The following is a 25,057-nucleotide window of genomic DNA, read 5'->3' on the forward strand; positions in this document are numbered from 1 at the left end:
ACTCTCGTGAAGGACTAATTTTGTTGTTATTGGTCTATATTCGTGTACACAGAAATATATCTGCAACGAGAAGAGTATAGTTGTAGATCTTTAGTGGAGTGTGTTAGACGTATTTAAATAATAATATGTTTAGTTAAAATATGGGCTATGCATGTAGATTAATAATTTATCACATTGGATTATTTTATTAGATTGGGTCATATTATGTGATCTAATTAATTAAAGCCTTAGATTCCTAATTAAATATAAACTTAATAGGTAGAAGTCTATTCCTAGTTAATTAGAGTTTGATGGGAATTCTAATTGAACTAGTATATAAAGATACTTGGGGTTATGGTCCCCGATATACCAAAACATTAACCACTCAATCTTTCTTGAACCCATCTAGAGAAAGATCTCAGTTAAGGCATTAGGAAGTTGGTTGAGGAAGACAATCGTTGTCTTATAATTGCCGTCAATTTTGCAATGGAATCCAGTATGTTATTATTGACAATTTAGTATGAATGATCCTATAGTTATATCACTTTCCATTGAACCATAACCAATTTCTATTCCATTCTTGAAAATAAACACTTTATTCTAAAAAAAAGAGACGGTATACCCTATTCATGATTTAATATTTTAAATAATATTTAAATATTAATTGATTCTCCAATTCCGTTAATTATAACGCATATAATTATTGATTCTCTAATTTTTCGTGATTCCAAAGGATTTCATTGAAATCTCCACCTAAAAGTCAAGGAAATTTATCAAAGTTATAGAGATTTTTTAAAATATTCCACGTTAGATGCTTTTTATGAGTTTCAGAATGCCCATATAAACCCATAAATCTCTAATTAAGACCATTACATTCAAAAGTAGAATCTATGTAATTGTTTGAATATGATAGAATATTAACAGAAACGTTCCTTTACCATAATAAACAAAGATTTCTCTTAGCACCTCTAATCACTAAAGTATTTGTGTGCTAGCACAGTATATCCACAGTTAACAAATATTGATTAATTTGGTTAATTAGTTTAGTCAATTAATCTCATATCATTGTAGCTTCTTATCGTAGTTTCATGAGGTCCCCTTCCTAGCTTGTAAAGGGAATTGAGATAATTATGTCTTGAATTGAGTTCCAAATGCTCAAATTCACTTAGGAACATAATATAATGTATAATGATACATTTTAATATAAAATTTATATTTTAATTAAATTTTATAATATAAATTTAATTTTGGGTATGATCCAAAATTAATTTATGAAGAATTAAATATTTTGAAAGAGTTCAATTAATTTAATATGAATTAGACTCATATTAGAACTACAGATTAAAATTAATGTGTATTCGATGCATATTAAAATTATAGGTTATGAGAAAAATACAATTGAAAATGATTCAAATGTAGGCTAAATTAAAATTTTGATTTTTAGTTTGGTAATTATTTAATTGGAGAATTAGATCATTATTTAATTTAATTAATTTAATTAAATTTGATCTAATTGAATTAATTGAATTAAAACTATAGATGATGTGAAAGATGTTTGATTTAGTATGATTTAAATGAAATCATTAATTAAATTAGATTTAGTTAATTATTAATTAATTTAATTAATCAAATAACTCCCATGTAGGGGAGTTATCTGAAACATGGGATACGTTCTTTTCATCTCTCTCCTGTTAGTTATGTTTTGCAAATGAATTGCGATCGAAAACACAGAAATGTTCTGTGAATTTTTTTCCTCTCCATAAACAAGTTCCCTCATTCTCTTCCCGTAATTCTGGTTCCCACAGACCACACCTCATACATTCTTAGAGAATAGGAAGATAGTCTTGTTGGTAGTGTTCTTGATTTCAATCCAATTGGAGAATTGGCGAAGTTATTCTATTCTACAAAAGTAAGTATTCTTTCCTTTTTCTCTATAGAATTATATAATAGCATGCTTAACCTAGATTAATTTTTATAATAGCCTGTTGTTATTTGTTGTCTCTATAATTTTTCTGGAATTTCCCAGTGTGAGTATTTTATATTTCCTAAATAATTTCAAATTTAATCATGTATTCTTCCGCTGCATTAGGACTTTAATCCCTACAACTATTTAATATTGTAGACATCTAATTAATTTTATATGTTTTTATTTTAGTTTATTTGATATTTGTAAGATTCAAACAAGTATGATATTTGTAAAAAAAAAATAGATTTAATAGTTGTAAATAAAGAAAAAAAAGGTATTCTTGATATCTAAATATATAATCATGACGGTACAAGCGTCGAGCTTTTTTCCGATGCTAAAATAGGCCACCGTCGACAAAGATAACTTCTTTCAACATTAAAAAGAACTTTTCTGATGCTAAAATAATCTTTCTCGACGATTGAGTGTCAGGATAAGTAACTATCTTCTGATGCTAAAAAGAATTGTCGATAGAAGTTAAATTATCCCGACAGTGAAAAAATTTTTACTATCAGGAGAAATATCTTTTTATCAACGGTTCCTTTTAGAGTCAACAGAAATCTTTCATCCTTGTTCCGTCACAAAATCTATTTTTCTCGTGGACAAGACTTTTTTGAGTTGAGGAAGGCTTTTCCAATAATAATGTTGATGGTCAAAATTTTGTCGGGAAAGATTTTCCCAATGATCTTTTTACTTTTTCCGATGGTTTCGTTTATCGAAAAAAATCGAATTTCTTGTAGTGTGTATATTTGATTGAGGGTTGGAGAGCTTATTCTTGGCAAACTTGATAAAGAAATAAATTTATCCCTGATTAATTTATTCTCTTTAAGAATCTACCAAATCAAGTAAGGAATTACATTGTAAGCTTAAAGAAAAGAAGGGGAAAAAACATACTAACAAATGTCTAACTTGAGAGAGAAAGAAGTAATAAGAAAAAACGAGGTATTTAATGAGTCACGATATGGATGATGCTCAACTTGGTTAATTCAACATACGAAAAAGAAGTTCATCGGATAACTTGAATAAGAAACTCTTTTACCTGGCGATGTTCTTTGGTTCTGCGTAATTCTTCCTCATTTTTTTTTTCTTTAAAATGACTACTTTTGCATCTAATGTCATTTGGGAGGAAAAATCATCCAAACCTCTCTGTTATTCCATAATCCTTTTAAGCAATAGATTACAATTCTGCTTCTGACATGATTGAGAAGTAGAAGGAAATAGTGATAAAAGAGACTCAAAAGAATAAGAAAAATGGTTTCTCCTTGTGCAAAGTTTGTTAAGGTAGAGAAGTTTCAAAAACCATCTTCCATGACGGTTGAGAATTTCCAAGGTTTAGCAATTCAATAGGAATGATGCCACAATTCCTATAAAATATTCCAGATTAAAACCCTTTCCAAAATTCTCAAACTCTATCTCCATCTCCACACACTTCCCTTTGTTTATCTATCAAATGCACGTAGATACATTAAAATTTGAAATTCAAATCTAACTAAAGAGAAAAATATATGGAACATTGTCATTCAAATCCGTTAACTTATGTTGGGGGTACTTTTGAAACCCATTAAGGGCAATCTTGGAATAAAGGAAGATGGAACACATGTTGTACAGTTGGTTTGCTAAAATTCTTATTGTTCTTGATTTTTGCTATATATCCAAATGAATCCTCAAATTTTGCTACATTATCTAGTTTCCCTATTGATCTTGTACACTAGATCGACTATTGAGCTTCTTGATCTTGTATGCTAGATGGTCCCTTGGCTTGTTGATCTCCTATATACTAGATCGATCTTTGGACTTATTGATAGAAAAATTGTATTGGGTAGCAATACAAAAACAAGGTTTAGCAATTATGGCTCCCACTTTATAAACTTTTCAAATATGGCAAATATCAAATACGTTTGAGATATTTTCTATTTTGAATTTTTTATTATTCTTAAACTACCCAAGTTCTTTTTTCTTCACGAACGTGTTCTTTCTCTTTCTTTCTTAGTTTCTTTCTTTTCTCTCTCTGAAACACATTTGAATCTAAGTTTTTTGTGTTTATGCATGTAGTTCGATTTCTAATTTTGATTTCATCCTAAATGGTTACTGATTTTGATTTCGTTCTTGCGATTTTTAGAGTTCAATTTTTCTTGTTTTCAACTATTTAGGATTCGATTGTTTTGTTTTATTTTCTCTGGTTTTGAAGTTAAAGTATTGAGATTAGCCATCCACAATTTCTTGTTCTTGTTCTTCTTATTCTTGTTCTTATTCTTCTTCTTCTTGTGTAGGAATCGTTCGTGTTTATATGAAGTTGGATTTCTGATTTTGTCTTAAATCGTTTGCATTTAATTGAAAGTTGAGATATATATATATTTCTTTTCATATAATGGGTGGTGATCTGAGGAACTCAACTGAGTGTTTGGTTGTTCTTTTTTTTTTCTCCATGTGAATTTTAGAGTTGATTTTGATTTCAGATGTTTTTAACATTGATTTTGTTCTATTTTTTACATTGGTTTTGTTTCATTTTTATATAGTATTTTAGGGGCATGCTATATTTATATTACATGTATTAGTGAACTGATATATTTATTTTCAAATTTTTAGTTATAACCGATTTTAATTTTTATATTTTTTGCAATTTGTTGTACTTATGATTAATCTTCCAGTAATTGTTTTTCATAGTGGTCAATGGGATGATAGAATGTGTTTTGTGGATTATAAAACTAATTATCTTTTGATTGATGGTGGGATGATATTTGATTCTTTTGTTACCTTGATACATAAAGAACTTTAAATTGAGTCATCTATTGAACTTTCAGTTTTGTTGGATATAGATAGTAATGATGTTCAACATGTCCTTAAGATTGTTGAAGATAAAAATGTTTCTTGATTTTTGACATTGATTAAGGATCAATGTACCAAATATCCTTTAGTCACTCATGCTATAACGGTTTTGGATGTTTCAATTGGTGGTTCTTCTTTTTATTCCATAGTTGAGGTTGATTTGGGAGATGAATTATCAATTTTTAGAGATATTCATATTACCAATATTAAAGATGAGTTGACTTTTAAGGTAGAGGATTTGTTTTGTAGTAAAGAAATTTTGTTGAAGTCATTTCTTTCTATAGTTGTCAAGTCTAATTTTGAGTTTAGGACTTTGAGATCCAATTCAAGATCTATTGAGTTGGAATATACTCAAGATGGTTGTCATTGGTTTGTTAGAGCATCATGTTATAAAAGTACTGAATTATAGATGATTTAGAAGTACATTAGTGATCATAATTGCTTCATAATTGTCCGTTCTTCTCATAAACAAGCATCTTTATAATTTATTAGCTAATGTATGGTTGATAATTTAAGATATAGTTATGAGCACTCAACACCAAAAAATGTTAAAAAAAATGTATTAAATCCATCGAGTGTATCGGTGAACTATGACAAGTGTACCAGCATCACATCAAGTATATCAAACATATAAACATATCAAGTGATTAAGTTTATCATTACAATACTTGACTCGTTATTCAAAATAGCAAGTGTATCAGTGAACCATAGCAAGTGTATCAGTGAACCATAGCAAGTGTATCAGCATCACATCAAGTGTATCAGTGAACCATAGCAAGTGTATCAGCATCACATCAAGTGTATCAAACATATAAAACGTATAAAGTGGATTAAGTGTATCGGTACAGTACTTACCTCGTTACCTTTGTTTTCTTTCTAGTTTTTGAACTTTCACCTATTTTGAAGTTTATCTTCCTCTTTGTTGTCTTGACTTTTTTAATATTTCCCATATTTTGTTTATATTCAACCAAAAAAAATAAAAGATTAGTGTCAATAAATTATAAGATAAAGGAAAAAAAAAACAGCAATCAAGAATAATAAAATAATAGAAAAATTAGGAAATTAAAAAAAAATCAATAAATGTTAAAAAGTATGAACTACCTAGCAATTTTGATTGATATGTATAAACACAGCGGTAGCGCGAAGAAGATGAACGTACAACTGAAAGAAATGTTGAGTAAGAGGAATAAAATGTAGACAGAAAGATGAATAGACAGTGGATAATAAAAAAACATAAGGGAAGAAGACGAAATGATACACTGATGGTCGATGAAGATGAATGGGCGATCGGAAGATGAAAGGCTGTGTAAGGGAGAAAAATGTTGACCGAAAGATGAACAGACGATGAATGGTGAATAGTGATCGACAATTTTTTGAGTATAGGAAGTTGAACAGTGAGTGAGGAAACTGAAAGGTAAAGTTGAAAAGTGAAGAAAATAAGGTGAAAAGGTGAAACCCTAAAATGTAGGGTGGTGGAAGTTGAAACGTGAGGGTAGAAAGGTAATTTTACATTTTCAAATGGGCTTGGCTTTTGACCTTTTTGAAAAACTAAAACTTGTATAATTTGTTAAACTTATTATGATAAATCTATACGAAGCCCTTATTGATATTGTATGTTGGATTACCCTTAGCTTGTTGATCTATTGAATGAAATCGCTAATCAAGCATACTTCTTAACTTCTCTAAAACAACAAAGCTAAAATATAATAAATACTCTTGACCATTTCTATTTGTTTTTTTTTAAAAAAAAAAAAATACCCACATATTTTCAAAAACTAAAACATTACTCTTGAACTTTCATAAATCTCTCAAATTTACTATTGGATAGAAACTCTTTATAATTTGAATAAAAGTTGAGATATAGAACTGTATGAAATGTCTTAAATCGATGTAGTGATTGAAATTTTTGTAGTTCACCGTAACACCATTTCATATCTCAATTTTCATCTAAAATTTTAAAGAATTTTTATAGTTCAAAGATATTGAAACATGCATTATTCAAAGATAATATTGTTACTTTTAGAAAAATATAAGAATAATTTTTCTTAAAAAAGTATGAGTATATTTAAAGTAAAGGGCAAATTTCGAGCACATGTTTTATAATTTAACTAGAAAAAATAAAAATAGTCATGATAGAAGTGAAGGTCACGTCCACAATTAGATTAAAAATAGTATAGCCGACCAATCGCCACGTGGAGATTACGGTGCACCTTCAAGCAGAGAATGAAAAGCAATAAATAAAATAAAATAAAATAATACGTGGCAACTCTACTGTGGACATTGCTCCCACTGGGCCCCCCTTCTTTGTTTCCCTTGTCTAATTGTCCCCTCTCCCAAATAATCTATACTCCAAAGATTATCTTAAACCTAAACCCAAAAAGATGACACACTTGAAAGGGTAAATTATATAATTGTTTTTTAATCCCTAGATTTTTCATAAAAACAACACTTTAATCTCAAAACCTTCGTTTCTAATGATTTAGGCTATATATGTATATTATTTTCTAACCATTTAATCTATAAATATTATTTGCAACAATTTAATTCTCGTACTTTAAAAGTTGTAACGATTTAATTCTTATAGAATTTAATGCTAAGATCTATAAATTAATTAAAGATCCAATATTTTAATAAAATACAAACTCTAAATCATAAAATAGTAAAAATTGACATCTGATGATTTTTTTTCCTTTTACATTGAGGACTAAATTGTTATAAATTTCAAGGTATTAAAGTTCAAAGGAATTTTCACAAATAGAAAAAATGTCAAATTATTTATAGAAATAACAAAAAGAAATGCTAATAGACACTAATATACTTCTATCAGCGTCTATCACATAGTATCGATGATAGACTTGTACTAGTTTCTATTATTGATAAATATTGATAGACTTCATTAGCCTCTATTAAATAAGATTAAATTTTACTATTTTGTGTAAATAGTTTCTCTTATTTTTCTATTTTTGAAAATCTCTCTTTAGTAAATAAAATTTTTCAAAATTGAAAGTATTGTTACAAATCAAAATTTATAGACTAAATTGTTAATTACACAAAAGTTTAGGATAAAAAAATGGGTGTCTTCTGTGTGAGGAGGTGTGGAGCCACGGATTATTTATTTTTTGAGTGTGGATTTGGGAGAGAGGTATAATCTAGTGTGTTGCATCAGTTGGGTTTGACGCATCGGGTGGCTGGTTGGGATGTAGAGTTGAGTTGGTTGTGCCGAGTGGGGTCGGGTAAGGAGGTGCGTAGTAAGTTGTTTCGTGTTTTCTGGTGTGCTTCTCTATATTATATCTGGCAGGAGCGTAATCGGCAGCTGCATGGAGGTTGACCGAGGTCGGTGTCTACGCTGGTTCACCTTATGGTCTATACGATTCGTGCTTGTGCTATTTCTTAGCGGGTTGACCTTCTTGGTCTTATCTAGTGTGTACATGTTTTTTCTTTTGAACTTCATGATGTTCTCTGTTTTGCTGTAGCCCCTAGTTTGTGGGGTTTTGGGTTCTTTTCTCTACCTTTCTCCCGGATGTTTTGCATTTTTGTGTTGGTTTTGTTCTGGTTTTATCTTGTTGGCTCTGTTTTGGTTTTGTTGCCCAGTCTTTGCTCGTGCTTTGTTGCTTTGATGCCTTAATCCCTTGTTGTTGTATAATAATATCACCTATTTTTTTTTTAAAAAAAAAAAAATAACTAAAATAGAAATTCTAATTACATAAATAAATTAAAAATCACAAATATAGTAATAATAATCCATAAAACTACTCAAAAAAGAAACCCATAAATATAGTAATAAGAAAAATACATAAATATCGCTCTCTCTCCTCTCTCTTTCTGTGTCTCTAATTTTTTCTTGTCGAAGCACCAAAATTCCCGCTCCTCTGTTCCTCGAAGAAGCCATGGAAACAGAGGAGAAGAAATCTCAACCTCAAATTGATTCACAGAAACTAGAATCAGAACCCGAATCAGAACCCGAATCAGAAGCAGCGGAATTGAGAAGGTTCAAATCAATCCTGAAATGGATTTGCATAACGGATCACTCGAATCCGTATCGCGCTTCGCTTTCCTGCATCGTCTTCTTCGTGTTTGCAATCGCCGTCCCTGTCGCATCGCACTTTGCTCTTTCTTGCTCTGATTGCGATGAAGATCACCAAAGGCCTTTCCATGTCGTCGTTCAGCTCTCTCTCTCCGCCGTTGCTACGCTCTCTTTTCTCTGTCTCTCTCTCTGGCTTCGTTTCTTCGGATTGAATCGATTTCTCTTTCTCGATAAGCTCTCTGAAGCAAGTCCTAGGGTTCGGGCTGAGTATTTCAGGCAATTACAGGTATTTTTTTTTTCCTTTTCTTTTCTCTTCTTTACATAATTTCAATTTCCCCTGTAGATGGAGGAACTCCACTTTTTCTTTTTCTGTTTTTTTTTTCTTTTTTATAATAATAATATATTTTTTTTAAAAAATTATCTTATTGTTTTTATGAGTCAATATTTTGTGCCTGAACTGCAAATTGTTGCCAAATTGATGTCAAATTAATATGTTTATTTTTTTAATTTTATTTGAAAAATGGAAAATTAATAATTGATGTTGATGTAATATACATTTGTTCAATCTATCACTTTCAGTTTTAAGTTGATGTATATTTCGATTTTAGTTTTTATAATTTTAAATGTTCAATTTCCGCTACTTCTAATAAATCTTAAGTTTTAATCATATATATTTAAAATTGACTAAATAATAATGATAATTTTAATATAAAAAATATAATATGTTAATATATTTTTTAAAATTGATATTAAAATTTTAATAGATAATAAAAAGTTTTTGAAAAAATCAACAATAGACTAGAGTTATGGCTCCATTTAAAATTTATTGAAATAACATGGATTAAAATTTAATAAACTTTAACATATACGATCAAGATAATATTTTAAACTTTTTTCTTGTAAGAGATCAAATAACTTTTTATTTATTTTTTATTTTGTGTCGAATTTTAATAAGTTTTAACACATCTAATTAATAAAATGTCCATATTTAAGAATTTTAGAAATGAAACAATTTATCATATAAAAGCTTGAATATACATTTTATCCTAAGCTTATATAATTTTTCAAAAGAAAAAAAAATGATAAATGGCATAAAATCGAAAAATTAAAAATTTAATAAAATTTTTAAAATTTGACTAAATAGATACGAATTACAAAATTTAAAATTTTATTTGTGTCATAAAATAATATATTATATGTATGCACAAAATTAAAAATGATTAGATGTACAATTGTAGCTTCGTTGAAAGAAGCTTGATTAAATTAAGTGCACTAAATGCCAAATTTATCATTGTTATTGCTATTATTGTTACTTTTAATTTGGGTTAATGTATTTATAAAAATAGACAGGTTTGGACTATTTCAGACTCTGACTGTTTTCAATTTTATTATCACTTCTCATTCTAAAAGAAAGTTGTTTTTTTCTTTTTCCCTAAAGAAATTAGCTGCACGTTTTATAAATATAGTAGAGTGAAAGTGAATTCGATTTTGACGATTTTATCGCCAATCAAGAAATTCAACCAATCAATTTTATAAAGAAGAGATCCAAATCAATATTCAATAAAAAAAACAAAACCAATAGATTGATTTTTATTTTGTTCAATTTATATGGATTGACTCTCGATTTTTGACATTTTATTTTTTTATTTCTACTTTTATTTTGGGTCATTTTTTTTAATAAATTGAAGTTGAACATTCTTATTATTTTCTTGACCTTTTTTTTATATGAACAACGAACTATTTTCAAATATTGAAAAATGAACAAACTTATTTATAAATATAGCAAAATATAATTAACTATCATTGATGACATATATCAGTATTTAATGACATTTTATTATATTTGAAAATATTTTCAACAGTTTTGCTATTTAAATCAATTACCTTATAACAAACATACATGCTCCATAATAATTATTTTTTTTACAATAAATATACATGCATCATGATAATTGAAATACTAAAAGATACATGAAGTTAGAGTTTATTTTTAAGATATACCCTTGATTTGGTTCGATTTTAATTGGTTTTCTTAATAAAAAATTGATTAGAACCAATTTTTGTGTTTTTCAAATATAAATCAAGATGTCCTATATTTATACTAAAAGAAATCAAATCAAACCAATTCACTTTTTAATTTTGTGTTGCACTCCTAATATGTAGTAGCACGTGCAAGCCTGCAATTTTGTTTCCTTTGTTTTTTTATAAATAAATTAAAAATTAATAGAAAGTTATTTTAAAAATAATATACTATATATGTTTGCAATTTTATCTTTCAAATAATAAATCAGCGTTTCAAATATTGTTAAAGAAAAGGTTTTATATATGTGTTTAATGAATTATAGGACATACGTATGATACAAAATTGATGAAACTTAAAAGCTAAATTTTTATATGAAAATTTTAAAAATTGGCAACATTATTCCATGGTTAGTTTTTATATTGATTAGTTATTATTATTATTTATGCAAAGTTTGATTTCATTGAAATTAATAAGTACATGAAGTAATTTTACACTGCTTTGTGTTAAAGTAGTGGACGAATAAGAAAAAAATGAACGGGGTTAAAAATAATTGTTATAAGTTGACAAATATAGAAGTAAAAGTTGATTTCTTTTTTAAACAATAATAATAATAATAAAAAATAAATAAATAACTATGTATATAGATAAATTTATTTAAAAAAAAAAACCCCTTCATATTTTTCCTCTATATCTTTTAAAATTATGAAGTTAATGATTCCTTCATAATGTTATATGTCAAATACCATACCTCCTCTCATTTCTAATTTTTCTATTCAAATTTATTTCAAGTGGCCAATTTTCTTTAATAAAATTATTTGTGAATGTTGTAGGTTAGTTTTGTGATGTGAAATAATATAGCACTAGAGCAGTTAAGTTTCACCGACCATTCTGTTCAAGGAATATGAAAAGTCATATTAATGGGAAAAATATGGAATGGTGCAAGATCGTGGGATTAACTTTCTAAGTGTTTAAATAAATATTTATAAATGTAAAAAAGTGTTTATGTATTTAAAAAATTAATCCAAATGAGCCTATAGTGTCTATAGAATTACATTTTAAACAAATATTTTTTTAAATAAACAATTTTGGAAAAATTATTAATTTAGTGTACATTTAGTATAGTTTCTTGAATGATTTTCTATGATATATTTTTTTTTCTTTTTAAATCCTATTAAATTAAAGAGCATTAAAAACTTAGATTAATTTAAAAGCAAAATTTGAAGAAACTCTCAAACTATAGATTATTTGATTAACTATAGAGATTGTGGTCGGTAAGGTTTAATCAAATATAGAGTATATATAATTGGAAAAATTACCTTTTTAGTTTATGAATTTTGAAAAATATGTATGTTTGGTTTTTAAGTTTTTAAAATATACTTTTCATTTTTTTTTTTAATAAAAGGTGCGTCTCTAAATTTTCAATATATATTTTTCTAATTCGAGTTTTCAAGATAGATTTAAAAGGTCTCATAAATAATTTCTTTACTTATTTTAAATAATTATATTACATTTTAAATTAGAAAAATAATTTTATTTTAGAAAAGATTTCTCTACTCTAAAATTATTTTTTTAATTTAAAATGTCATATAATTATGTAAAATAATAATAAAAAAAAATACTTTAAGACCTTTCAAACTTATCCTTAAAAGGCTAAATAAAACGGTGCATTCTAAAACCTCTAAAACTAAAAAGACACAATTTGAAAACCCAGGGACCAAGTATATCTATTCTTAAAAAATTCACGACTAAAAAGATATATTTTGAAAACTCATTAATCAAATATACCTATTCTTCAAAACTCGGAACTAAAAAGTGATTCAAACACAAATTCTTGAAGAGATTTAATGAATGAAAAACAACCCAACATTTAGCAAGTGTTAATTAATATGTTGATGAATGTATAATTGCAGAGATCAATGGTGCTGATGTCCTTCTTCCTATTGCCATGCTTCATGGCAGAAGCAGGTTACAAAATCTGGTGGTACATTTCAGCAGCTAAGGAAATCCCATATTACACTAATAACATATACATCAGCTACATTATTTCTTGCACATTGGAGCTCTGTTCATGGCTTTACAGAACTTCCATCTTCTTCTTTGTTTGCATTCTCTTCCGCCTCATCTGCCACCTCCAAATGATCAGACTCGAAGATTTCGCTTCTATCTTTCATCGGGAAGCCGAGGTCGGCACCATCTTGATGCAGCATTTGGTCCTTAGAAGAACCTTCACCATCATTAGCCATCGCTTCAGAGCCTTCATATTGCTGTCTTTGATTTTGGTCACTGCTAGTCAGTTTATCTCTTTATTGATGACTACAAGATCAAAAGCTCATGTTAACCTCTCCAAGGCTGGACAACTTGCGGTAATAATCTACTTTCTTAACCTTCTCGTACTAGTTAAATTACTATATGTCTTTCTTGTCTCGAGCAATTTGATTGATTTATGCAAATTGTTATAGAGCTAAATATTTCATTATCGGTTAAATTACAAGTTTAGTAACTTTCAACTTTATGCCTTAAAAGTTCTTGAAATTTGAAAAGTCATGTCTAAGTAAATTTTTAATTTTTATTTTCTTGTCTGTTAGATCCTTGGATTTTAGAATGTTTGATAGGTTCCCGATGTTTTAATTTTGTGTATAGTAAGTTGTCCCTAAAATATTTGAAAGATTTAAAAATTAACTAATCTATTAGATATAAATATAATTTTATGTAATACAACCCTAAATTTTAAATTTTGTATTTAGTAGAGGGCCATAAATTATAAAAAAATGTTGAATGGGTCAAGCAACTATTAGATGTGAAATTGAAAATTTAGAGACCTAGTAGGACATGAAATCGAAAGTTTATGAATTTATTATAAACTTTTTTAAAGTTTCAGAGAGCAATTAGTATTAAACTAAAAGTTGAGTCATATTAGATACTTCTTAAACTTTAATATACGCAAACTTGAAAGTCTATTTGGTAACGGTTTTGTTTTTAAAATTTATGCTTGTTTTCTTCTCATTTTCTTACCATTAGAGAAACATTTGATTTTTCACTTATGTTTGAATCAGAAGTAATTCCAAGCATGGTATTATCATGCTCTTAATTCTAATGTACTGAATGTTTTTACCTGATGGAAATTTATTTGAATATATATAAATTAGTAAAAGCTATGAGTTTTGAGAACAATGCAGCTATGCTCCATAAGCCTGGTGACAGGCTTGTTCATATGCCTCCGCAGTGCTGCAAAGATCACCCACAAAGCACAGTCCATTACATGCCTTGCTGCAAAATGGCACGTTTCCGCCGTCATAAACACCTTCGACGACCTGGACAGTGAGACGCCCCCAACAGCATCTCTGATTTCGAACATTGTTGAATCCAACTCTGATGAGGAAAGCGACGAGGACGACTTGGATGATGCCAAACTGATGCCAGTTTTTGCCCACACAATCTCATTCCAGAAGAGGCAGGCACTTGGTAAGTAATAATTAAAAACATGTTTAAAATCCATCAATCATTTTTTTTTCAAGTCACAAAAGGAGGATATTTATAAAGAAATCGACAATCAAATATATATATATATATAAATAAAGAAAAACATAAATCGACATAAAAATCTAAGTGGTTCATAGTGTTTAGCTACATCCAAGAGTAGAGGAAGAAAATATTATATTATAAAGTCAGAGGCATTTGTAGAGTTAAAAAGTTAGTTAATATAGTACACTTTTCTGAACTTAGGACCAAAATCGTAGATAATGTAAATAGGATAAATACGAATATAACTTAGGTTTTGGGCATATTGCCTCTGGGTCATTCAAAGCGTTAGACAACAGATTTAAGGTAATCCAACCATATTTGTTTGTTTTGTTTTGTGCAGTGACATATTTGAGGAATAACAAAGCAGGAATTACAGTGTATGGATTCGAGGTGGACAGAACATGGCTGAAATCCATTTTTGCTATTGAACTTGCACTTTTCTTGTGGCTGCTCAACAAGACTGTTGGTGTTTCTTGAAGCTCTTGCCTTTTTTCTTTTTAGATGGATTTTGTAGAGGAAAATTGTGATATTTCTTAAATTGTAGTGTTCTGTATTCATATTGAGCAATATAAATGTATTAGAAACAAACAATTTATCTTTAGAATAATGTAATATAAGTCTAATATATAGAGTTCAGTTCATGAGAGATGACTTATATTTGGAAATGAGTTGAGTTGTTCTCTTCATGAATATGTTTTCTTTCAGTTAAATAATTAAAACAATAAAAGATTAACTGTATTAAAATTTTTCTATCAAGTTTCCATTGGGAAAAAAGAAAGTTAAAAAATGAGTAGAGGACATGTTTATAAGATAATTCCAATGCAACTGAAATGAGTATGGTTCAATTGGCATATAAATGTAATAGCGATCAAGAAATCCGTGGTTTGAATTCCTTTATTACTGAGGATCTCATATTGGAAAAATCAAGGGATTTCACACTTTTCATAAGATAGATGAGACACTCCTCTCATTGCCAATTGTTTTTAGATGGAACCTCATGTTATATCTAATATGATATCAAATCCCATAAATTTCAGATAGTTGTTCAGTCTATAATAAAAAGAAAAATTGTGATTTGATCCAGAAAGAAAAAATAGTATGTGATTAAGTTTGTAAAGTTTATAATGAAAAATATAAACTTTGCAAACATAATATTCACAGCACATCCAACAGCCTCCTAGGAAATCAAGAACTTATACAACCCTTGCATAGTTATTTACAGAAAAATACATACCAACAGTTCATCTCTCATTCCTTGCTATTATGAGTACATGTCAAACTGACCAAAACTCATTACATACAAAGATTTAAGAAAACTTGAGCTAACTGACGACTTGAAGTTGTGGCAGGCTCTAGGAAGCCTAGTAAGTGACGAGTTTAAAACTAGTATCGTTTGTAAACGTTTATACATTCTATTTATTAATAATAATGACTTGCTGATTTTGCATCTTATTATGGAAATCCAATAAATGCATCCTTGACTATAGTCTGAATGCTGTAACTTTATGTAGTGACATAAACAGGATTAAGTTGACAGTATATAGCCTAAATGGTCTAATAAGTATATGGATGAAATTGGATATCTCATCTTGATAACACTATTGGATGCGGCCCACTCTGTAGTTGTTACAAGAAGTTGTAAGGTGCTACAAATGATGTGATCCACAAATCTTTCATATTGAGACATGTGAGTGGGGGCATCCTATGCAATGAGTTTGCATATAGACTGGACCATGAAAATAGTCACTTTTCTTTATAACGACCATTTACTGTTAAAACTGACTATTTCATTTATTATGTAACCTAGGTTAACTCGATCTTAATCTTGAGCTAGCTATGAAATCCTGTTTGTTCAAGATTATCTTTTGATCTGCAAACAGTGAGAAGTCTAACAGCACCGCTCAATAAGCTTACCATTTTGGGGATAAGACCGGATGAATAGCTGGGGACATAGTCTTGCAAGATGGAATTCACTCCTACCCTATTTAGGGTTAGTAGATAGGTTGTTCTCTTAAGTATTGATTTCAGATCTTGAACAATCGGGGCCCCGCCTTTTCATGATAGAGAAATGATTTGATTCATAGAGATTATGAATCAGAATAACATTAGAGGGTCAGTAGGAACTTAAGGAACAAGATGTATTCACAGGGGTAAAATGATATTTTTGACCTAGCTGTGATTACGAACAACCTGTGAAGGATCGAGTTACTGATTATGGTTATTAAGTAGACATAATATATCTACAGTGAGGGGAGTTCAACTATGGGCTATAATGGAGTGTCCCATTAGTTAATAAATAGGGTTAGATCGGACTTATGAGTTTAGCTGATTAATCTCAAATTGTTGGAGCCTATGATCTGTAGATCCGCAAGGTTCCCCTATTAGCTTGTAAATGGATAAGCTTTAGAGTAGCTTGAGAAATTAATTTGAAACGTTCAAATTAAACGGAATAGAAGAATATATATTTAAAGATGATTTAAATATATGAAGATGATTATTGTGCAAAAATTAATTTAATATTTGATATTAAATTAATTAATATTTTAAATTAATTTATAAAATTAATTTTAGAAAATCTTTTTTCAGTTTTATCAAATCAAAAATGGTTTTTGAAATCAATTCTTATTTTAAAAGAAAATTGGAAAAACGGTTTTTGCATGTCTTCAAAATGGAAAATGTTGTTTTTCCATTATAATCTTCATCATGCTCACATAAAGCCCATCTCCTTCTCTTCATTAATACTCCAAGCATGAGCTGCAAGCCATGCAATTCACTTCTTTGCATGTTCATCTGCAATAAATAAAGAAGTTTGGAGTGATTTGAAGAGGGCTAATACAGAAATTTTGATAGAAAATCTCTGTGAGAAAAAAGAGTTCTTCTAATTGGGCTGCTGTGAGTTCTTCACTGTTCTTCATCGATTCAAGCTGTTCTTGAGTCCCACAACTCTGTCTAAAGCTCCAAGAGGATAGTGGGGAAGACCTTAAGGTGGTTCACGGTGATCTTTGGTGAAGACTGCTGCTATACAATTAAGTTCTTGGAGAGTTCTTCAAAGGTAAGATCTTAAAACCCTCTTTTTAGAAAAGCATGCTTTAGTTTCTGCTAAAATGAGTGAATTTGAATACTTATGGATCATGATACTTCCGCTGCATGTTATTTAACTCTTACAATTGGTATCAGAGCATCTCTTAAGCATTCAATTCGGTTTAATTTTTGTGTGGTGGGTGTTTTTCATGAGATATATGAAACTGATTCACTGGTATGGTTTTCTGAGTTTTGGTATCGTGATTCTCTTTAATTTCTCAATTAAATTTGTAATTGGCTCTTATTTGATGAGCTTTTATGTGTTAGCAAGAGTCTGTAATTTATTTGGAGTCATTAGAGTTGAAATTAAGATATAATTGAAGAAACAAATGAAGGAGGCCGAGCTTTTGTTCCAGTTTTTCCAGCTTCTGCTCAAATTTGTTGCTGAGGTTTAATTGCTAAGCGATCGTTTAGTTCCAGACATTACATAATGTGAATAAAAGCTAGATGATCGTTTAGCAATGGGCACTAGTCGTTGTGATGTTGAACGCTAAACGATCGTATACCTGCGAGAGCTAAGCGATGCATTTATTTGCTATATGATAACACTACACGATCGTTTAACTTTGACGTGGGAACTAAACGATACGTTGGATATGCTAAACGATGGCACTATACGATCGTTTAGCTACGATGCACACTAAGCGATGCGAGGAAGTGCTACGCGATAGCACTTAGCGATCGAGATGCAAAGCTAAGCGATTGTGTAGACAAATGCTAAGCGACGCGATGATGTTCTATACGATGGTGCTAAGCGATAGCAAGGCGATGGAACTAAGCGATCATGTAGTTCTATATGATAGAGCTAAACGATTGTTTAGATTCAGTAAACACTAAGAGATCGTGTACTTCTTCTCAGACATAAGGCGATGACACTAGATGATTGCCTTCAGCGCTACACAATCAGCCTTAGCAACATTTTGAGGTTGGACCAAGAGCAGCCGGTTCGATTGGTTTTCTCAAGGTCCAATCCGGTTCAGCCTCAAAGGGTTTTGGCTGGTTTGATTCAGACTTTGTTGGTCTGGTTCAGACTCATCCAGTCCGGTTCAAGTTGCTTGGGGTCGGTTTTGGAGCGGTTCGAGCAGTTCAAAGATAGTTTTGAAGCTGTTTGTAATAGTTAGGCATTTGTTTGCTTGTTTATGCCAAAATGGAAACCATAACAATTAGTATTTAATTGTTATGCATGAGATGTATGTAATAATTAAATAATTCATGTATATATATACAGTATGCCATGTATTTAAAACCCCATCGTAGAAAGCATGTTACATGCATTGAAAGTATGTTATAATTGTTATAATATATAGTATGTATGTTAGGGTTGTGTTTAATATAATGGTTATATTAGATACCTTTGTCGAATGTTGTAGATGTTAAGCATGTCTAAATTTTGTAAATTGTTATAAAATTGGTTAGATGTTTAAAATCCATAACAAAGAACAGCTGCATGCTCACTTAGGTTAACAACTAATTTTAAAACATTAAAATAGATTGTTACCTTATAAAATACGGTTACAAACTCATATCGGTTCATAAACCTGTCTAAGGCTGGGGGTACTTAAGTTGAAGGTTTACGGAACACCTCTTACCTGAGGATTATGATCGAACTATTGAGAGTTGTTAACTGATTTTACGAGCTTGTGTGAGTGATGTGAGGTAATAAAATGGTTTATCACCTAGACATCGTAGGTTAAGTCCAATTATAAGAGTTATATTTGGATAAACCACTTAGACTTAGGTTGTACGAAATTAGCCGTCATGCTTAAGTAAATTATCCAAACATTTAGAACACTTCAGTAGGAGATTAACAATATATTTGATATATAGTTATTAGCTCTCACGTCCTCAAGAGTTCACACCGTGAGATCTATGCTCGGCTTCGTGTCAATTTTACCTCGACTGCTCCATACGGAAAGTGTTTTCATGGGTCAATAACAAGGTGAATGAGGGAGGTGGTTCATAGTAAGTGGGTGAAGGAAATGTGTCAACATTGATCTACGGTCTCCTCCATTAGTTTGAACCGTGAGATTCTATGTTGCGCCTGCTGTCATTTTTATGTGGCACTAGCTAGTCGTTAACTGTGGCGATCCCTACGGAGGGTTGTAACATAGGATTCACAACCCAGGCTTTAGTAAAATAAATAGGGTCTTATAGTTCCGTCTTGGATATTGTCTTCTATCTCGAAGGCATATTCATACCATCCTATAAGATCTGAAAATGGTGAGTCACACTTACGAGAATTACTAATTATTAGTAAAGATCTTGACCGAAAACGATAACCAAAAGAACTATTGGAATATGAATTATTCTAGATAATAGTATTTGGTCAAGACTTGTCTTGCATCTGTGAAGGAATTTTTTACTGCCCCACGGTAGTATTTGTTCTAAATTACTTAAGTATCGATGCAAATAAATAAAGATTTATTAGGTACTTTATTAGTTTTTGCTAAAAATGGATTTGGATGCATATTTAATAGAGTTTGTTTAAAATGTTTCAGCAATGTCGAACTCAATTATACAATTACTTGCTTCTGACAAATTTAATGGATAAGGTTATTCGAATTGGAAGTTAAACATTAATACAATATTAGTAGTAGACGATTTGAGGCTTGTCTTGACGGAGGAGTGTCCTCCAGTTTCCAGTTCAACCGCTACCCAAAATGTTCGGGACGTCTATGATAGGTGGGTGAGGGCGAACGAGAAAGCCCGGGCCTATATCTTGGTGAATATATTCTGATGTACTCAACAAGAAACATGAGATCATGCCCACAGTCCGTGAGATTATGGCATCATTACAAGAGATGTTCGGGCAACGATCATCATCTGTTAGACATGAAGCCATCAAATATGTGTATGTGTCTCGCATGAAAGATGGGACCAACATAAGAGAACATGTTCTCGACATGATGGTCCATTTTAACATTGCAAAGGCTCACGGGGATATGATAGACGAGACAAGTCAAGTGAGTATGATACTAGAATCTTTTTCTGAGAGCTATCTGCCATTTAGGACAAATGCTGTCATGAACAAAATCACTTATAACTTAACGAAGCCATTGAATGAGTTATAAACTTATCAATCTATGATGAAATGAAGGAAAAAGAAATAAATGTTATTTCGAAACTGAAGAAGTTTTACAAGGGGTCCACATCTGGTACGAAACCCATTGATGATAAGAAAGCTGGTCCTTCTTCTTTTAAGGATAAAACCATACAAATGAAGAAGAAAGGAAAAGGAAAAAAGAAATCCACTGCAAAGAAATACAAAAACAAAAATCCCAAGGGAAAATGTTTCCATTGTGGTGATGTTGGGCATTGGAAACGAAACCTGCCCAAAATATCTGGCTAAAAAGAAAGCAGAAAAGGCTAAACAAGGTAAATATGATTTACTAGTTGTTGAAACATGTATAGTGGAAAATTCTCACCTTACCTGGATATTGGATTCAGGCGTCGCTAATCATGTTTGTACTTTTCTATAGGAAACTAGTTCTTGAAGAAGACTTTCTGAATATGAGATGACTTTTAAGGTGGAAATAGATGAAGTCATTTAAGCAGAAGTAGTGGGAGATGTGAAGTTGTTTTTTGGAGATTCTTTTATCTTGCTCAAGAATGTGTTCTTTGTACCTAAGATGAAAAGAAATCTAATCTCCATTTCCTGTCTTTTAAAGAATATGTACAATGTATCTTTTGAATGTAATAAAGTGTTTGTTTATTCAAGAGGTGTTCATATTTGTTCTGCTAGACTTGAAAATAACTTATACATATTACAACCAACTGAAGCAAGAGTCATTTTAAATATAGAGATATTTAAAACGGTTGAGACTCATAACAAAAAACGAAAAATTTCTCTTCATGCCTATCTTTGGCACCTCAGACTTGGTCACATTAATCTCAATAGGATTGAGAAATTGGTAAAACGGTCATCTAAATCAGTTAGAAGACAGTTCCCTACCTCCATGTGAATCATGTCTTGAGGGAAAAATGACAAAAATGTCTTTTTCTGACAAAGGTCTTTGTGCCAAAGAACCTCTTGAATTTATACATTTAGACCTATGTGGTCTGATGAATATTAAAGCTCGCGGAGGATATTAGTACTTTGTTAGTTTTATTGATGATTACTCTCGATATGACTATATTTACTTAATCAGTCACAAATCTGAAACTCTTGAAAAGTTCAAAGAATTTAAGACAGAGACTGAAAATCAATTAAGTAAAAGAATTAAAACACTTCGATCTGATCGAAGTGGTGAGTATATGGATTTGCAATTCTAGAATTATTTAGTAGATCATGGAATTCAATCCCAACTCATAGCACCTGGAACACCACAACAAAATGGTGTTGCAGAAAGGAGAAATCGAACCTTGTTAGACATGGTTCGGTCTATGATGAGTTATACTCAATTACCTCAATCCTTTTGGGGGTATGTAGTACAGACTGTAGTTTATATTCTGAACGTTGTTCCGTCCAAAATTGTTTCAGAAACACCATATGAATTGTGGAAAGGACGTAAAGCGAGTTTACGTCATTTTCGTATCAGGGGTTGTCCAGCATATGTATTGGTATAGAATCTTAAGAAATTGGAAACACGTTCGAAATTATGTCTATTTGTAGGATATCCCATTGAAATAAAAGGAGGATACTTTTATGATCCTTAAGAAGATAAAATGTTTGTATCAACAAATGCAACATTCTTGGAAGAGGATCATATTAAAAATAATCTACCTCATAGTAAACTAATATTGCAAGAACTATCTAAAGATACTATAGAAAGATCAACAAGAGTTGTTGATCAAGCTAGTCTATCAACAACGGTTGTTATCCCGCCATGTCCATCCCAAAAGTTGGGAATGCCTTGCCGTAGTGGGAGGGTTATTTAACAACTTGAACGCTACATGGGTTTAACAAAAACTCAAAACATCATACAAGATGATAGTTTATAGGATCCATTAACCTTTAAGAAGATAATGGAAGATGTCGACAGGGAATAATGGATAAAATCCATGGACAGAAATGGAGTCTATGTACTTCAACTTAGTCTGGGAACTTGTAGATCAACCACACAGTGTTACACCTATAGGTTGTAAGTGGATCTTCAAGAGAAAACGAGACCAAACTGACAAGGTATAGACCTATAAAGCGAGACTCGTGGCAAAGGGTTTTATCCAAAAAGATGGAATTGATTATGAAAAAACTTTTTCTCCTGTTGCCATGATCAAATCAATAAGAATACTTCTTGCCATTGCCACATATTATGACTATAAGATATGACAAATGGATGTCAAGACAACTTTTCTGAATGACTATCTTGATGAAAGTATTTATATGTCTCAACCAGAAGGTCTCGTCGAAAAAGGATAGGAATAGAAAGTTAAGCTTAATCGATCCATTTATGGATTGAAACAAGCATCCAGATCCTGGAATATAAGATTTGACACTGCGATCAAATCTTATGGCTTTGAACAGAACATTGACGAACCTTGTATATACAAGAAAATAGTCAACAAAATTGTAGCATTCTTAGTTCTATATGTTGATGATATCTTGCTCGTTGGGAATGAGACAAGTTTTCTTGCTGACGTAAAGAGATGGTTAGCAACACAGTTCCAAATGAAAAATTTGGGTGATGCTCAGTATGTTCTAGGAATACAGATCTTTCGGAACCGAAAGAATAGAACGTTGACACTATCTCAGGCATCTTATATTGACAATATGTTGTCAAGATATAATATGCAAAATTCCAAGAAAGGTTTATTACCTTTCAGGCATGGGATTCATTTGTCCAAGGAACAATGTCCTAAGACACCTCAAGAAGTTGAGGAGATGAAAGAATTCCATATGCATCTATAACTCGCAGTTCGTGTTAAACATAGAAAATCATGCTTATATCTGTTGGGAATGTCATAGAACTCACAGTTCGTGTTAAACATTCTATTTATTAATAATAATGACCTATTGATTTTGCATCTTATTATGGAAATCCAATAAATGCATCCTTAGCTATAGTCTGAATGCTGTAACTTTATGTAGTGACATAAACAGGATCAAGTTGACAGTATATAGCCTAAATTGTTTAATAAGTATATGGATGAAATTGGGTATCTCATCTTGGTAACACTATTGGATGCGGCCCACTCTGTAGTTGTTACAAGAAGTTGTAAGGTACTACAAACGATGTGATCCACAAATCTTTCATGTTAAGACATGTGAGTGAGGGCATCCTATGCAATGAGTTTGCATATAAACTGGACCACGAAAATAGTCACTTTTCTTTATAACGACCGTTTACTGTTAAAAATGACTATTTCATTTATTATGTAACCTAGGTTAACTCAATCTTAATCCTGAGCTAGCTATGAAATCCTGTTTGTTCGGCATTATCATTTGATCTGCAAACGGTGAGAGTATTTTGAAGTTAGATCACAAAAACTATCAAAGCTCACTTTAAGTAAACCATGCTCAAAACATTGCATTTTGGAGTTTGATAATAAAAACTCATAAATAGTAAGTCATGCTTAAACATGTCTGTTTAGTTAAACAACTCATTTGTTAAGAAATCCTTATCATAAATCATAAAATAATTTATTTTCTGAATAATTGTCACTCATAGTCAATGACTGGCTTCTAGTGGTTTATAGGCTATTTCGATCTATGTTTGACCTGAAACTTAGATCATAACCCTAGGTTATTCTCTAGACTATCCCTTAATTCCCATATCCTTCAAATATATAATTAGACCTCTCTTAGATTATATTTAACTCTTAAGATCTCTTTAGAGTCCATACATAGTCATTTTAAAGCCAAAATTTCAAGTAAACAATGAATGAACTCATAATAGCTCACCAAAATACTGAATTACCAAGACAAGACCCTTAAGTAGATTGATGAGTAGCTGGGCACATGGCAAGGTTGGGTGTGGGCACTAGGACATGCACACAGGAAAACTGATGAGCGACAACTTGTGTATGCTGCATCGAGTGTGTGTGCGAGGCTGGGCGTGCTGTCGTTGGATGCTTGACGTTGGGCATTGAGTGAGTTATGGTGGGCAAGGTGTGTATGCTAAGTGTCGAGTGGGAAAGAGGGTGCAACGTTGGATGCACACACACGTTGTGTGTGCTACGGACGTACACGAGGTATCGAGGCTGGCCTAATGATACGTCCGACTACCTGGCATAAGTTATCTTCTTTAACCCTCAGCCGACAACCCATACCTCATTGTGTCGAAACTAACCTAACTTCTTTTGCATAGCATTCAGCCAAAATTCATCATTCAAAGCCTCATTTACATTCTTAGGTTTGATAGAAGAAGTGAAACACACATTCCTGATTAGTTTGAGATAGTCCACTTTCTCTTTTTTCATGAGTAGATACATGCATTAATGTAAGTAGGAATAGTACTTACATTAATTATATTGCTTGAGGGATGATTCTTTTGAATTCAACTTGATGTCTGAATGATCTCACCTACAGTTTCTTCAGAGTTAGAGTTACTGCTTTTACATGAGATTTAGGACATCAACCCCAACAAAAGGTCTATAGTATATGGATAAGGTTGGGTGCCTTATCCTGGTGACACTATGGATACAACCCACTTTGTAAGTGTTACAAGTGTTGTAAGTGTAACAAACAATTTGATCCAAA

The 25,057-nt window shown here is 30.9% G+C and overlaps 1 protein-coding gene and 1 long non-coding RNA gene across 2 annotated transcripts; one reads left to right on the top strand and one right to left on the bottom strand.

Annotated features, from left to right (window-relative positions):
• Positions 1-3,074: 3,074 nt before the first annotated feature.
• LOC120083590 (uncharacterized) lies at positions 3,075-6,167 on the bottom strand. The gene is made up of 4 exons (XR_005483465.2): positions 6,027-6,167; positions 5,870-5,929; positions 5,624-5,699; positions 3,075-3,385 (listed from the first exon to the last, which is right to left on the bottom strand). It is a non-coding gene; the product is annotated as an uncharacterized LOC120083590 (long non-coding RNA).
• A 2,356-nt stretch (positions 6,168-8,523) lies between these two features.
• On the top strand, positions 8,524-15,002 carry LOC120082620 (uncharacterized). The gene is made up of 4 exons (XM_039037872.2): positions 8,524-9,078; positions 12,726-13,178; positions 13,992-14,277; positions 14,678-15,002. The coding sequence occupies exons 1-4, from the start codon at positions 8,656-8,658 to the stop codon at positions 14,812-14,814; spliced, it is 1,299 nt and encodes a 432-aa protein (XP_038893800.1). The 5' UTR covers positions 8,524-8,655; the 3' UTR covers positions 14,815-15,002.
• The last annotated feature ends 10,055 nt before the right edge of the window (positions 15,003-25,057 follow it).

Source organism: Benincasa hispida, chromosome 8 (genome assembly GCF_027475165.1).
Source record: "Benincasa hispida cultivar pf3 chromosome 8, pf3_genome.v1.1, whole genome shotgun sequence".
Taxonomy (NCBI): Eukaryota; Viridiplantae; Streptophyta; class Magnoliopsida; order Cucurbitales; family Cucurbitaceae; genus Benincasa; species Benincasa hispida.